This window comes from Bos javanicus, chromosome 2, assembly GCF_032452875.1.
Source record: "Bos javanicus breed banteng chromosome 2, ARS-OSU_banteng_1.0, whole genome shotgun sequence".
Classification (NCBI taxonomy): Eukaryota; Metazoa; Chordata; class Mammalia; order Artiodactyla; family Bovidae; genus Bos; species Bos javanicus.
The window spans coordinates 90,421,782-90,435,595 of record NC_083869.1 but is presented as its reverse complement, the minus strand read 5'-3'; the positions used below and the strand labels follow the sequence as shown (position 1 = coordinate 90,435,595).

At 39.0% G+C, this 13,814-nt stretch overlaps 1 protein-coding gene across 1 annotated transcript in view; it reads right to left on the bottom strand.

The window, feature by feature from the left end:
- CDK15 (cyclin dependent kinase 15) overlaps positions 1-13,106 on the bottom strand; it is a 102,108-nt gene extending 89,002 nt beyond the window's left edge. The window contains exons 1-4 of the mRNA XM_061381692.1: positions 12,761-13,106; positions 11,897-12,046; positions 11,601-11,695; positions 2,899-2,978 (exon numbers count right to left, since the gene is read on the bottom strand). Of these exons, the coding sequence (XP_061237676.1) occupies positions 2,899-2,978; positions 11,601-11,695; positions 11,897-12,046; positions 12,761-12,883 (448 nt within the window). The 5' untranslated portion in view covers positions 12,884-13,106. The remainder of the gene's footprint in view (positions 1-2,898; positions 2,979-11,600; positions 11,696-11,896; positions 12,047-12,760) is intronic.
- Between the last annotated feature and the right edge of the window lie 708 nt (positions 13,107-13,814).

The following is a 13,814-nucleotide window of genomic DNA, read 5'->3' as shown; positions in this document are numbered from 1 at the left end:
CCTAGCCATAGTAGGTGGCCAGGTGTTTGTGTATGAAGTCAAAATCCATACACTCTCCCATATGGATTTTGACTCAGATTTTGCTTGACTCACAGCTCTGTACAGGAATCATAATAATATCTACCTCCAAAGGACTGGAAGAGGTTAACACATGAAAAATATTTGGCACATGTATTAAGGTATACTGCCCTTAGTACTGTGCATACTTTTGCTAATTTCATTATATTACATGTTACAATCAAATAATATTCCAAATGACCAGATTAATAAATTGCCACATGCTTTCTACCTATACATATAGAGACTGCACATGGAATAAAATCCTACTCAATGAATCTTTGGCTGATACACCATTAGAGCAGCCAAACTGCTCAGGAAAAGTAATTCCTACTTCAAGGCTTTTTAGAGAAGTCTGCATTGCTCATTTAGTTTTTCTGCACGTGGCTTTCGGTTGCCTTTTTAGCTAGTGACCCTGGATTTTAACTAACAAACTCCAGCTGTTCTTCTTTTGCCTTCCAGCCCTTCTCATTTAACCTCCTGTCTCCCTGGCCTCACATCCTTAAAGTTCTTACAGGAAAAATGGGACAGTGCCAAAGTTTTCAAATGAGGCCTTCTGTCTTCTTGAAGAGAGAGGGCTCCTCTATCAAGGGCTCCCAGCATTTACATTGGTGAAAAAAGAAACATGCGTTGTTGGAAACTGGATGCCTAACAACCTCCAGTGTGTCAAAAAAAATCCTTTTGTGGTTTTTCATATTAAACAAGCAAAGCATTCAGTAAGGTAAGTCCATAAAACAAACCAAGAAAGTCCACAGTTGAATACTAAATGTAATTGCAAACACCTGTGATGGAGAGGCACTTTCTCAGTAAATAAGAAATAAAAGAAACATTTAGCATACAGAACAATGCAGATCCAGCATTTCTGAACCATGCTGAGAACCATCTGTTAGCAAAACTGGCAAAGTTTTCGCTGTTTAAAGTCAAATGTCAACCTGAAAAAAAACTTGGCTGCGGAGAAAATCTGAGCAAGGCAGGCCTGTAGCAACAGGCAAGCGCACCTCGCAAAGGAAACGCTGTGAGAAGAGGGCGAACCTGGGCCTAGAGACCCAGGCCTGATGCTGGCCGCCTGAGGATGCCTACTATGCTCAGAAATGCTCCTTAGCCTGTCCACACATCTCTTTCTAAATCTGATCATCCTTTCATGGGGACCACTAATATGTCCATCAGTAAATACAGAGTCCATTATATTAAACACTTAAAAACACGCTTTCCTCCAGAATGCACCTGATCCTACCAGGTTGAAGCCCCGGCTAATCAGACAGCCATTTGGTCCTTCTACTGAAATTCAGAATGACATATTTCCCAGGGGCTCTGGAAGTCTTTTGAAAATGGCATCAAATTCAGTTATAAACTCATTTTCTGAATTGCTTTTCCCAAGCCTGTTTGCATGACCCATCCTCCAAGCTCACTTCAAAATCTATTGACTCAATTAGCCATACTGAGACTGATTGGTTCTCATCTCAGTTTACAAGGTCCTTTTTACCTTCATCATAACACTGCTTACAACCTGAACCATCTGCTCTGTTACAACTGAAAAGATATATAGCAAAGATCAGATCTTTCTTCTCATCTTTCACAACACCTTGCAGTATGCTTTGTGTACAGTATGTGCTTCATTAAAAAAGGGAAGATGAAGTTGTTAAAAGGGGACAAGCAAGACCAGAGAGGAGCCATTTCTCTGGGTTTTTGATGAAAAAGATACTATTCTATTATCATTTTATTTCAAATGGCTCATGTAAGAAGGCTAATAAGTTGCATTTTAATGATTTATTTTCACTGTACTGGCTTCTTGATTTTTAAATTATAAATTTTTAGTTATCTTGATAGCGAACGAGACATCACTAAAAGAAAGGAGCAAAAAGGTTATGATATTTGCCAACATGTTGAACTCTGAAGATGAATCCTGTGATTAGTGTTTTTATGCATATTGTCACTTAACCCTCATAATAACTCAAAGAAATAGGTATTGGAGATCAAACCAGTCAATGAACCCTGAATATTCATTGGAAGGATTGATGCTGAAGCTGAAGCTCCAATACTTTGGCCACCTGATGGGAAGAGTCAACTCATTGGAAAAGACCCTGATGCTGGGAAAGATTGAGGGCAGGAGGAGAAGGGGACAACAGAGGATGAGATGGTTGGATGCCATCACTGAGTCAATGGAGAGAAGTTTGAGCAAACTCCGGGAGATGGTGAAGGACAGGGAAGCCTGGCGTGCTGCAGTCCCCAGGATCACAAAGAGTCAGACACGACTGAGAGACTGACCAACAAATCGTCTTTCTGCAATAGACGTCTTACATAGGAAAAGTAATCTACCCATGGTCACAGCACTAGTAATCTGTAGACCTCTAAGATTCAAGCCCAAGTCCTACCGACACCAGACTTCTCATCTACTTGCTCTACCACCTGAGGTTCAGAGAAAATATAGGCATAACACTAAAAATACATGTTTTTCCAGAGAGTTTTTCAAATACTATCTAAAGAACTTACTTTCAGGTAAGCTGCTTACTGAGGATTTGTAAGTACATTAATTTTCTCCTTTGTATGGATATTTCTAGGGTTTTATAGATATGGCCTTAGCACGCAGCATGGGACCAAGCTCACAGACAATATTTAGTAAATACTCACTGAGTTCATAGTTTGGGTCAATTAATATAATAGTTTTGAATTCTAATTTCTTCAAGAGTAAGTAATAAAATGATTTGGAAAACTGGTGTGAAGAATAAAATTGCAATTACAACATTACTTCTATAAAAGCTAGATGCTGAATGGATAGATTCAATGTGTTTTTATCAAATCAAAAACTTAAAACATCTCTTGGGTCCACTCTACTGTTCTTACCTTCCCGGATGGCTGTAAATGGGACTCCTTCCTCTGCATTCATACTGATGACTTTTAAAGCCACTAGTTGTCCATTTATCCTGGAAGAGTCGGGGGAAAGGGCATACATTTGTCGACATGCCTCATAGTAGCAATTTATACTAGAGATGGCTTAACAAAAGTAACTTTGCTTCAAATTTTATTCCAGCATATAAAATGTACAATTTTCTCAAAATAAAAAGTTTTAAAAGTCACATGTATATATCAAACCATTGCTTTCTCTTTACCAAAGTGATATATATTCATTACAGAAAAGATGGAGAATTCAGGAAAGCACAGAAGACAAACCCAACAAAGCCATCCTCATATTCCGATGTATATTGTTCCTTTTATTTACCACTGAGCCATCCTTATTTTTCATCTGAACTATTGTAATGAACTCCTACAGAGTTTCTGCTTATATGTTTGTACCCCCACTATCTTCTCCCAACGGTAGTCCAGGGAATCTTTTTAAAGTGAAAGTCAAAACAAGTCACTTTTGTGCTCAAAACCCAACATTGTCTCCACATCTCATCCTGAATAAAAGTCAAATTCTTACAATCAGATCCTGCTGCTGTTGCTGCTGAGTCACTTCAGTCGTGTCTGACTCTCTGTGACCCCAGAGACGGCAGCCCACCAGGCTCCCCTGTCCCTGGGATTCTCCAGGCAAGAACACTGGAGTGGGTTGCCATTTCCTTCTCCAATGCATGAAAGTGAAAAGTCAAAGTGAAGTTGCTCAGTCGTGTCTGACCCTCAGCGACCCCATGGACTGCAGCCTACCAGGCTCCTCCGTCCATGGGATTCTCCAGGCAAGAGTACTGGAGTGGGGTGCCAACCTGCCCAGTCCCACCATTCTCTCTCTCTCCATCGCCTCCTACTCTTCAGTTATTCATTGTTCTGTTTACTGATGTGAGCTAAATGCCAGAAAACAGAGACGATTTTAATGCAAGTGTAACTATACTGTTTTTTTTTAATACAGTAGGTTTTATATCATATTATTAGTTTTTTCTCCATTTGACTTCTAATCATTCTTGTATTATGTGATATTTAATAATAACATTTATCAGATAAATATGTTACAATGTGTTTTGCCAGATCCAAATATTTTAATATTGTCTCTAACTTTTGACTGTTATAAAAATACCCTGACAATCATATTTGTTTGTATTTGCACATAAGTCTTTTCACATAGCCTCTGTTATTTTTTCAGGGTTGAGATAGAATTGCTAAATCAGAGTATGTAGCACACAAGTTTTTATTGTTTTGCACACATGTTCCCAAATTGTGTCACAGAGTGGTCGCACCACTAACTGGTCATGAGGCTGGCCATTCTAGCACCCACTGACTGACACCAGACAGATTCCTTGCTTTTCATTGTTATTGCTTCAATATTTCATTTTTTAGAACAGTTTTAGATTTACAGAAAAGTTGAGAAGATAGTACAAAAGGTTCCCATATACCTCACATCCATTTTCTTCTGTTGTTATCGTACTTATATTAGTATCATACATTTGTTGAATTAATGAGGCAATATTGATACATAATTATTAACTAAAGTCCATAGTTTATTAGGAATTCTTTAGGGTTTTTTGCAGTAAAATTGTATTGCTTCTTGTGGGTTGCACTGTAAATTGGTAAAATTTGGGAGAGTATAACTAACTCAGTTGGTAAAGAATCTACCTGCAATACAGGAGACCCTGGGTCGGGAAGATCCACTGGAGAAGGGATAGGCTACCCACTCCAGTATTATTGGGCTTCCTTTGGGGCTCAGCTGGTTAAAAATCCGCCTGCAATACGGGACACCCGAGTTTGATCCCTGGGTTGGTTGGGAAGGTCCCCTGGAGAATGGAAAGGCTATCCACTCCAGTATTCTGGCCTGGAGAATTCCATGGACTGTATAGTCCATGGGGTCACAAAGAGTCAGACATGACTGAATGACTTCCACTTTGCAACATGATCATGGGATTCCCTCATAGCTCAGTATTGCAACGTATGCCTGCAATACAGGAGACCTGGATTCAATTCCTGGGTGGAAAGGATCTCCTGGAGAAAGAAATAGCAACCCACTCCAGTATTCTTGCCTGAAGAATCCTACGGACAGAGGAGCCTGGCAGGCTACAGTCCATGGGCTTGCAAGAGTCAAACACAACTTAACAACTAAACCACCACCATAACATGATCATACATATGAAAAGCCTTGAGATTATCATACTCGGGATTTTTCCCAATAATGTTAATTAACAAAGATTTTAATAATTCCAAGTAATGAAAGACATTGTTTGTTGTGTTAGTTACAATAGAAAAAAAAAGAAATAACTGAAACGTTCAACATTAGAGAAACAGCTAAAAAATTTGTGGTACATCAGTATAGTAGAATATTTTGCATTCATAACAAAAGTTAAGTCCAGAGGCATATAGAAAGAAACATGAGGCGTCCCTGGTGGCTCAGTGGTAGAGAGTCTGCCTGCCAATACAGGGGGAGATACAGGTTTGATTCCTGGGTCTGGGAAGATCCCACGTGCCACAGAGCAGCTAAGCCCATGCACCACAACTATTGAGCCTGTGCTCTAGCACCTAGGAACCACAACTACTGAGCCCACACCTTGCAACTACTGAAACCCGCATGCCCTTGAGCTCGTGCTCTGCAACAGGAGAGGCCACTGCAGCTAGAGAATAGCCCTTGCTCACCGCAGCTTGAGAAAAGCCCACGCAGCAACAAAGACTCAGTATGGTCTTTTAAAAAATTAAATTAATTAAATTTTAAAAAGTCATAAAGTTTATGATAATATGAAAAATAGAGTACATAACAGCAAGCACACCATATTTGTAACTAAACAATCTACGTGCAAGTGAAAGACAAAATGCACGTGTGCATATTGCTATGCCAAAGTGATGGAATGATTACACAGTAGATGATTTTTAAGTTTAAAAAATTCATCTGCTGTTGCATATTTCCTTTTAAAATAACATTACAACTTTCCAATTTCATTTCAAAATGCTTTCTCACAGAAACTATTCTTTCTAGATATGTATAAATGTATGAAAATCAATTTACCTCTTAGTCATTTCAAAAATTGAGATATATAGCATTGTATACTCATATACAATGTATATACATATAACCCTGTAAATTTAAGGTATACAACAGGTTGACTTGATACATTTCGGTACTGAAATATGATTTACCAGGATTTCTTTAGTTTTTACCTGATGTCCTTTTTCTATTCTATGATATCATCTAGGACAAACATTGCATTTAGTTGTTATGTCTCTTTAGGCACCTCTTGGCTGTGACACTTTCCCAGACTTTCCTTGTTTTTGATGACACTGACAATTTAGAGGAGTACTGGTCAAGTATTTTGTAGCATACCTCTTTATTGGAATTTTTCTGATGTTTTTCTTATGATTAGACCATGGTCATGGGTTTTGGTTTTGTCACATTGTGTTGGGGTACATGCTGTCATCATAATACATGACTTTTGATGTGGCCTTAATCACTTGGCTCAGGTAATATCTATCAGGTTTCTTCACTGTAAATTCATTCTCGCCCTAATCCCTTTCCATACTGTATTTTGGGGGAATGTCACTCTCAGTAGCCCACACTTAAAGAGTAGAAAGTTATGCTCTGCCAGCTTGAAGGTAGAATAGTGACTTAAATTGTCTGGAAATGGCCTCTTCTCTCCCATTTATTAATCAACCAAACTACTTATTCATAGCACTTTGGACTCACAGGTACTCATTTTATACTTTGGCTTACAACCCAATACTATTTTATTTTGTTGCTCAATTTCCACATTTGTTCCTTGGGAGCCTTTCCTTGGCTTCTGGGTCCCTTTGACATACTTCCACAAATGTGGGGCTTGTTTATCAGGTGCATGCCTTTATCTTCAGTTTTGGTCTTTTTAAAAGATTAAAAGGATGATTCCATTTTAATTTCTATTCCTTCAACTACTTGTGGAACTGAATTTTAATAAGCTTATTGGTCTTTTATTTTTTTTGTAGTTTCCCTATTTGTCCATTTTGGGGGGAGGTATTTTGCATATACCTCTTACCAATTTCTTTTGTTTGCCTTATCATTTCTTTGAAATTTTAAACTTTCAATTTCTTATGACATTCAGTATTTTCTAAAATGCTTTACTCAGAGAATAGGTCTGTGAAATATTCCCCACCCCCTATGCTAAAAATTTTCTGGTCAAATATGAAAGTGAAAATGATGTCACTCAGTCATGTCTGACTCTTTGCAACCCCATGAACTGTAGCCCTCCAGGCTCCTCCATCCAGGGGATTCTCCAGGCAAGAATATTGGAGTGGGTTTTCATTTCCTTCTCCAGGGGATCTTCCTGACCTAGGGATTGAACTCAGGTCTCCTGCATTGCAGGCAGACTCTTTACCATTTGAACCACCAGGGAAGTCAAATATGTTTAGAAAATGCTTTTACTTTAAAATTTTTCTTAATCTTTTTTAGACAGTCATGCTATACATCAACATTTTAAAGATGCTGAGAGCACCTATGATGAAGGATCACATTATATTTTGATCTAGGGTTACCTGTGTCAATTTGACCATGGTAACTGTTTCAGTGAACCTCTATTGAAGTACCTCAGAATTGAGGGGTCCTCAGGCAATGGCAAGCCACTCCAGTACTCTTGCCTAGAAAATCCCATGGATGGAGGAGCCTGGTAGGCTGCAGTCCATGGGGTCGCTACAAGTCGGACGTGACTGAGCGACTTCACTTTCACTTTTCACTTTCACACATGGGAGAAGGCAATGGCAACCCACTCCAGTGTTCTTGCCTGGAGAATCCCAGGGACGGCAGAGCCTGGTGGCCTGCCGTCTATGGGGTCACACAGAGTCGGACACAACCGAAGCAACTTAGCAGCAGCAGCAGCAGCAGCAGAATGTACTTGGATAGATGGGCCACCATGAACATGTCCAATCTTCCCTAATAGGTTCTGACTTCAGTGTTATGTACAGACAGACCTTTCTAGTCCAAAAGTTATATAGACTTCCCTTGTTTATTCTTCTAGTTCTTGTATGTTTTCTTTTTCAACTCCTTTCAGTTCAGTTCAGTTCAGTCCCTCAGTCATGTCCGACTCTTTGTGACCCCATGGACTACAGCATGCCAGGCTTTCCTGTCCATCACCAACTCCTGGAGCTAGCTCAAACTCTTGTCCATCGAGTTGGTGATGCCATCCAACCATCTCATCCTCTGTCGTCCCCTTCTCCTGCCTTCAATCTTTCCCAGCATCAGGGTCTTTTTCAGCGGGTCAGTTCTTCATATCAGGTGGCCAAAGCATTGGAGTTTCAGCTTCAGCATCAGTCCTTCCAGTGAATATTCGGGACTGACTTCCTTTAGGATGGACTGGTTGGATCTCCTTGCAGTCCAAGGGGCTCTCAAGGATCTTCTCCAAAACCACAGTTTAAAAGCATCAGTTCTTTGGCACTCAGCTTTCTTTATAGTTCAACTCTCACATCCCTACATGACTACTGGAAAAACCATAGCTTTGACTAGACAGGCCTTTGTTGGCAAAGTAATGTCTCTGCTTTTTAATATGCTGTCTAGGTTGGTCATAGCTTTTCTTCCAAGCAGCAAGTGTCTTTTAAATTTCATGGCTGCAGTCACCATCTGCAGTGATTTTGGAGTCCAAAAAATAAAATCTGTCACTGTTTTCACTGTTTCTCCATCTACTTGCCATGAAGTGATGGGACCAGATGCCATGATCTTAATTTTCTACACGTTGAGTTTTAAGCCAAGTTTTTCACTCTCCTCTTTCATTTTCATCAAGTGGCTCTTTAGTTCCTCTTCGCTTTCTGCCATAAGGGTGGTGTCATCTGCATATCTGAGGTTATTGATATTTCTCCCGACAATCATGAGAACCCCATGAACAGTGATTGTATATTAGATCTTACTAATATTTGGATTTGTGACTCTTTGGGGCTTTACAAATCATATTTATTTGATCTGTCTTTTCTTGTACTCATGCTACACTATTTTAATTATTATAGCGTTTGAACATATTTAGAATGCATTAAAATTCTAAATTATAGAATCATTAACATCTTTGTATTACTAGATTTTTTAATCTAAATGTCCTTACAGAGTCCCTGGAATGATCTACAAGATCCTACACAATGGCCCTACTGTATCTGCAACTCCTCCTACTTTCAAGTCCTTCCACCCACTGCCTCCAATGCCAGGCATGCTCCTGCCTCAGGGGTTTGCTGCTTGCTGTTCCCTCTGTCTGAGGTCCTCTTCCACTACACACCCACGCAGTTCATGCCTCACCTTTGTCAGAATCTCTGTTCAAGTGTTCCCTTCTCAGTAAGCCTGCCTCTCATCACTCTGTTTAAAATGTAATTCACCACCCCATGCTGGCACTCCCGATTCCTCTTCCCTGTTTTATTCTTTCCCAACATTTTCACTCTTTGACAAACTTGGTCAAAGAGTTTGTTTATTGCCTCTCTCATCATCACTAGAACATACACTCCGTACTTATCACTTTTTTTCTTCAATGAATCCTTATTGGCTAAAATAGTGTCTGGCACATAGTAAGTAGGGCTTCCCTGGTAGCTCAGTGGTAAAGAATCCACCCCACCAATGCAGGAGATGCTGGTTTGATCCGTGGGTCAGGAAGATTCTCTGGAGAAGGAAATGGCAACCCACTTCAGTATTCTTGCCTGGGTAATCCCGTGGACAGAGGAGCCTGACAGGCTACGGTCTATGAGGTTGCAAAAGAAATGGACACGACTTACTAATTTAGTTGTAAGTTGGTTGAGTTGGTAAGTTGTGACTAACCAACAGCAGCAACATAGTAAGTGCTTAATAAATACGAGTAGAATGAATGCCTTTCTGGCTTTTGCAAATCTTTTATATCCTTTAGTAAATCTTATATATAAATCCTGCCCATTTTTTAATGCTAACGACTTTTTATTGTTGCTACTTTAAGAATAATTTCCCCTACAATATTTTCCATTAAATGCTTATTGCTAATACATAAGGCAATTGTTAACAAGTATATTTTGATTTTATAACTGATGACCTAGTTGTTCTATCTCACTATTTCAAGTTTCTTAGATGATTCTCTTGGGGTTTTTTTAAGTAGACAATTCTATAATCCATAAAAATTATATTCAGTCTTTTTTCCTTGTTGCATGAGCTAGAATCCTTCTGATAATCTTTAACAATAGAAAATAATGGGCAGTCTTGCCCTACTCTAACTTAATGGTGATGTCACTAGTATTGAGCAAAGAAAAAGTATAGAAGTTGTTGATCTGAAATTACTCTACATCATGATGGGTAATTATCATTCTATTCCTATTTTGTTCAGAGTTTAAAAACTAGTAATTGATGTTGAATTTATAAAATGCTTTCTTGACATCTATCTTTATGGTATGTTTTAACTTGTTTTAAATTATGAATGTAACACTTTTATGGTAAGAAATACAGTGAAAAGTTTGAGTGATCTTCCTCCATTCCAGTTTCAACCACTAAAAGTAGCTACTTTCAATAGTCCCTTTTAGACTTTTCCAGATGCCTCTAAGCACATACAAATTTATACATGAACAGTGCTTTTTTTTCCTAAATGAGATCATATATTGTTCTGTAACTTGCTTTTCTTCATATATGTCTATCTTATACTCTAGATGTTTGCATACTATTTCACTATATAGTAATAATTTAGCCAGTCCTCCATTAATGGATATTGGTAACCAGGCTTTCACTCTTTCTATTATAAGTCTTGCTGCAATTAATATACTGTTACATACATCTCTGTGAACTTGGACAGAGTATATATTTCTAGTGTATTTTTTCATTCTGTTACTAGGATGAATATTTTGAAGGAAATTTTTTATATTCTTAGTTCCTAAGATACTTTATGGAAGTGAGTTAAATCTTGTTTCTACATAAAATATTTAAAATGGTATCTCTTCCAAACTCGCCTTTAACAAGTAAAAACAATACCACAAGTATTAAGATACATAATAAATACTTAGTTTTGTAGTATTTATATTAAATTGTTAAAAATTAACATTAAACCACTTTGAGCCATTATTTTTCTCCACTGGAGTAACGTAAATTAAGGAAATCAGACCTTCTTGACTATCCCACCTTGAAAAAGCAGTGAAATTCATGACTCTCTCAAATATGTTTAACATAGTTTTTATTAACCAAAATGGGTATTCGCTTTCTGGATTAACAGTCTTTTTTATTCTCCAGCCATTTTTGTGTAATTTGCAAGTGTAGAAAACCCAGGATAAATCAATCTTTGCGTACTAGGTCTTACTTTGTAGAAACCAACTTCAGTATCTTCTAAGAAGGCAAAGTAAAAGAAGGAAGGAGCAAACTCAAGGGTGCTACTGAAACCCTTGTCGTGTTTCAGGAAGGATATGACACCTTATCCACTGTACTCCCCACCAAGTGATGGACAGTAATTGAGAAAGTTTAATTTGAATTGACTCAAAAGGAGGAAAAGCTGATAAACATCTTAGTGGGCTGATTTTAATTGGGGCACGGGAAGTCTGTCTGCTTTCAAGGCTGCTTCAGTCATTATGTCATTCCATATTGACAGTGGGGTCTTGCATAGGTCCTGAATTTCTACCATGTGTCAGCTGGCTTCATAATGTCAAATCCTGGGGGTGAAATCCTCATCTCTAAAGTCTCTCCCAGCTAATGAGTCACTTACCTGCTAATCCCTTTGTAAACTGTAGCATAAGAACCTTCACCCAGCTTCTCCAAGTTCAAGTAAGATGAAGCTGCCCCAAAAGGGAGGCTCTTCCTCTGCATAAGGGGAATGAGGAGTGAGGAGGGGGGAAAGAAAAGAGCATTTTTTTAGTGTTGACTTTTTCCCCCACAGAAATTAGACAACGTTGCAGAATGTGCTTGGGAAGATCTGCTCAGTAATTGTCTTGGAAAAAGGGCCAGCCTTCCTAGATAAGTACACATTAAATTCCTCTTGATCAACATCAGCTGCTCACTCACCCACTGAAAACCTTGCCTCAGATCCTCTTCCTGAAAAGAATCGCTGTTACTCCGTGGCCTTTTACTCTTGAACTTCCGGGCATGCACAGCCTGAAGTCCCCTGGGGTGAAATGAAGTCATGGAACATGATGCTTCTTTTAGGTCTGTTAGCTAGAGAAAAAGGAAAGTGCAGGAATAAAATTTATGCAAAGTCAAGACAACGGCTAGCATAAACCGCTTTTTCTTTATTTGCCTGATGTTAACTCTTCAAATGTTTTCTAAGCTTCCCACACTTTCAAAATGTACCTTTCTTGAACATCAGTTCCTTTAAAAAAACAAAAAACCCATAATGATATCAACTGCTAAAACACAACATTCTTTCTTTACCTAAAAAATCTGTCTTTAGACACTTAGGTTAACCTAAATTTCTCTGATGGATGGGTTCCAATTTTTCTGTTAAACCTAGACTTTTCTTTTTCTTGTCCCTTTAATTTACCTCTTTAGGGGAATAACTTTCCTGTACAGCATTGCTGATAGCCATGAGCTAATTAACTGAAAATTTTAATCCATAGGATACCAAATACCGCAGCTTGTTTTTTGAGGTTCAGCTCGCTAATTTAGTACTTCAGAGATTTCAAGAGAATAACTTTCTTGACTGCAAGGCAAGTGAATTTCGTGCAGCCCAAAGCATAGGGTTATTTTTCCCTTTTGGCTTAAAAGAAAATCCCCGAATTTGATAACAACAGCCACACATTCTTTGTGACTTTAATAGAATTTTCTTTTTATTGCCTTAGTCCTAATGCAGGAAAAGCAGACCCTGCTACAGAAAGGGAGCCTCTGAACTCTGTTTATCAGTAGAGGGAGATGCTCCTGGGATATGAATACCTCGATCGCAGCCTCCGTCATCACAGGCGCACTCCTCTGACAGCTGTGTGCGTTGCCTCCCTCCCAACAGCGATGGCAGCTGCATCCAGGCTGCAGAGCCTTTGCACACAGCTCTTGACCCATAATCTTCTAGGTTCAAGGAGAACACCGGCACTTGAACCTCTCTCCCTCTGCTTCTCCTGTCCTTGTTCACTCCCTTTTTTGCCAGAGGTCAGCAGTGCGGGAGCTTTCATATGACTCACATGAGGGCTCTGCCTGGAGCAGCCTCATGACTTCAGCAGTTTTTCTTGATCAGTGCAAGAGAGTATACCTCAGAAAGGCAGCCGCCTGCCTTCATATGTGCACAATGGACACCAAGACAGCTAATGTTGGATAGAATAAACTTTGACACAACTCAAGTTCTTCCAGCCACAAGTTAGTGCCACTGGTACACACCTTTTTAATGAATTTGCATTGCTTATCCATATTACTGAAGATATTTATTAGATTTTCCTGGACATGTTGAGGAATATTTTCTCCCTGCCTTTTATGTGAAGGTATTTTGTTTTTAAGACTACAGAATAAATTTGCAACCTAACCAATTTTTAGTAGTCAAAGAAACCACAGAACCCTAGGACTGAAAGAGAGCTGAAGATATCTAGTCCATCTCTTTGCCTTCGAGTAACAGTGTAACTAATAGTCCCAGAGGGTACCCATTCATTCACTGATTCAAAAACTACCTAGTGAGCACTTGTGTTGTTCTTAACAATGTTACCCAGTAGTGGAGAGACAGGAGTTTGCACGAAATATTTTCTCTCCCTCTCTCCTTCCCTCTCCCGACCTCCTTCTGTCCACATAAAAGTAACTAACATTTACGAGTTCCAGAAAAACATCTATTTCTGCTTTATTGACTATGCCAAAGCCTTTGACTATGTGGATCACAATATACTGTGGAAAATTCTGAACGAGATGGGAATACCAGACCACCTGACCTGCCTCTTGAGAAATGTGTATGCAGGTCAGGAAGCAACAGTTAGAATTGGACATGGAACAACAGACTGGTTCCAAACAGGAA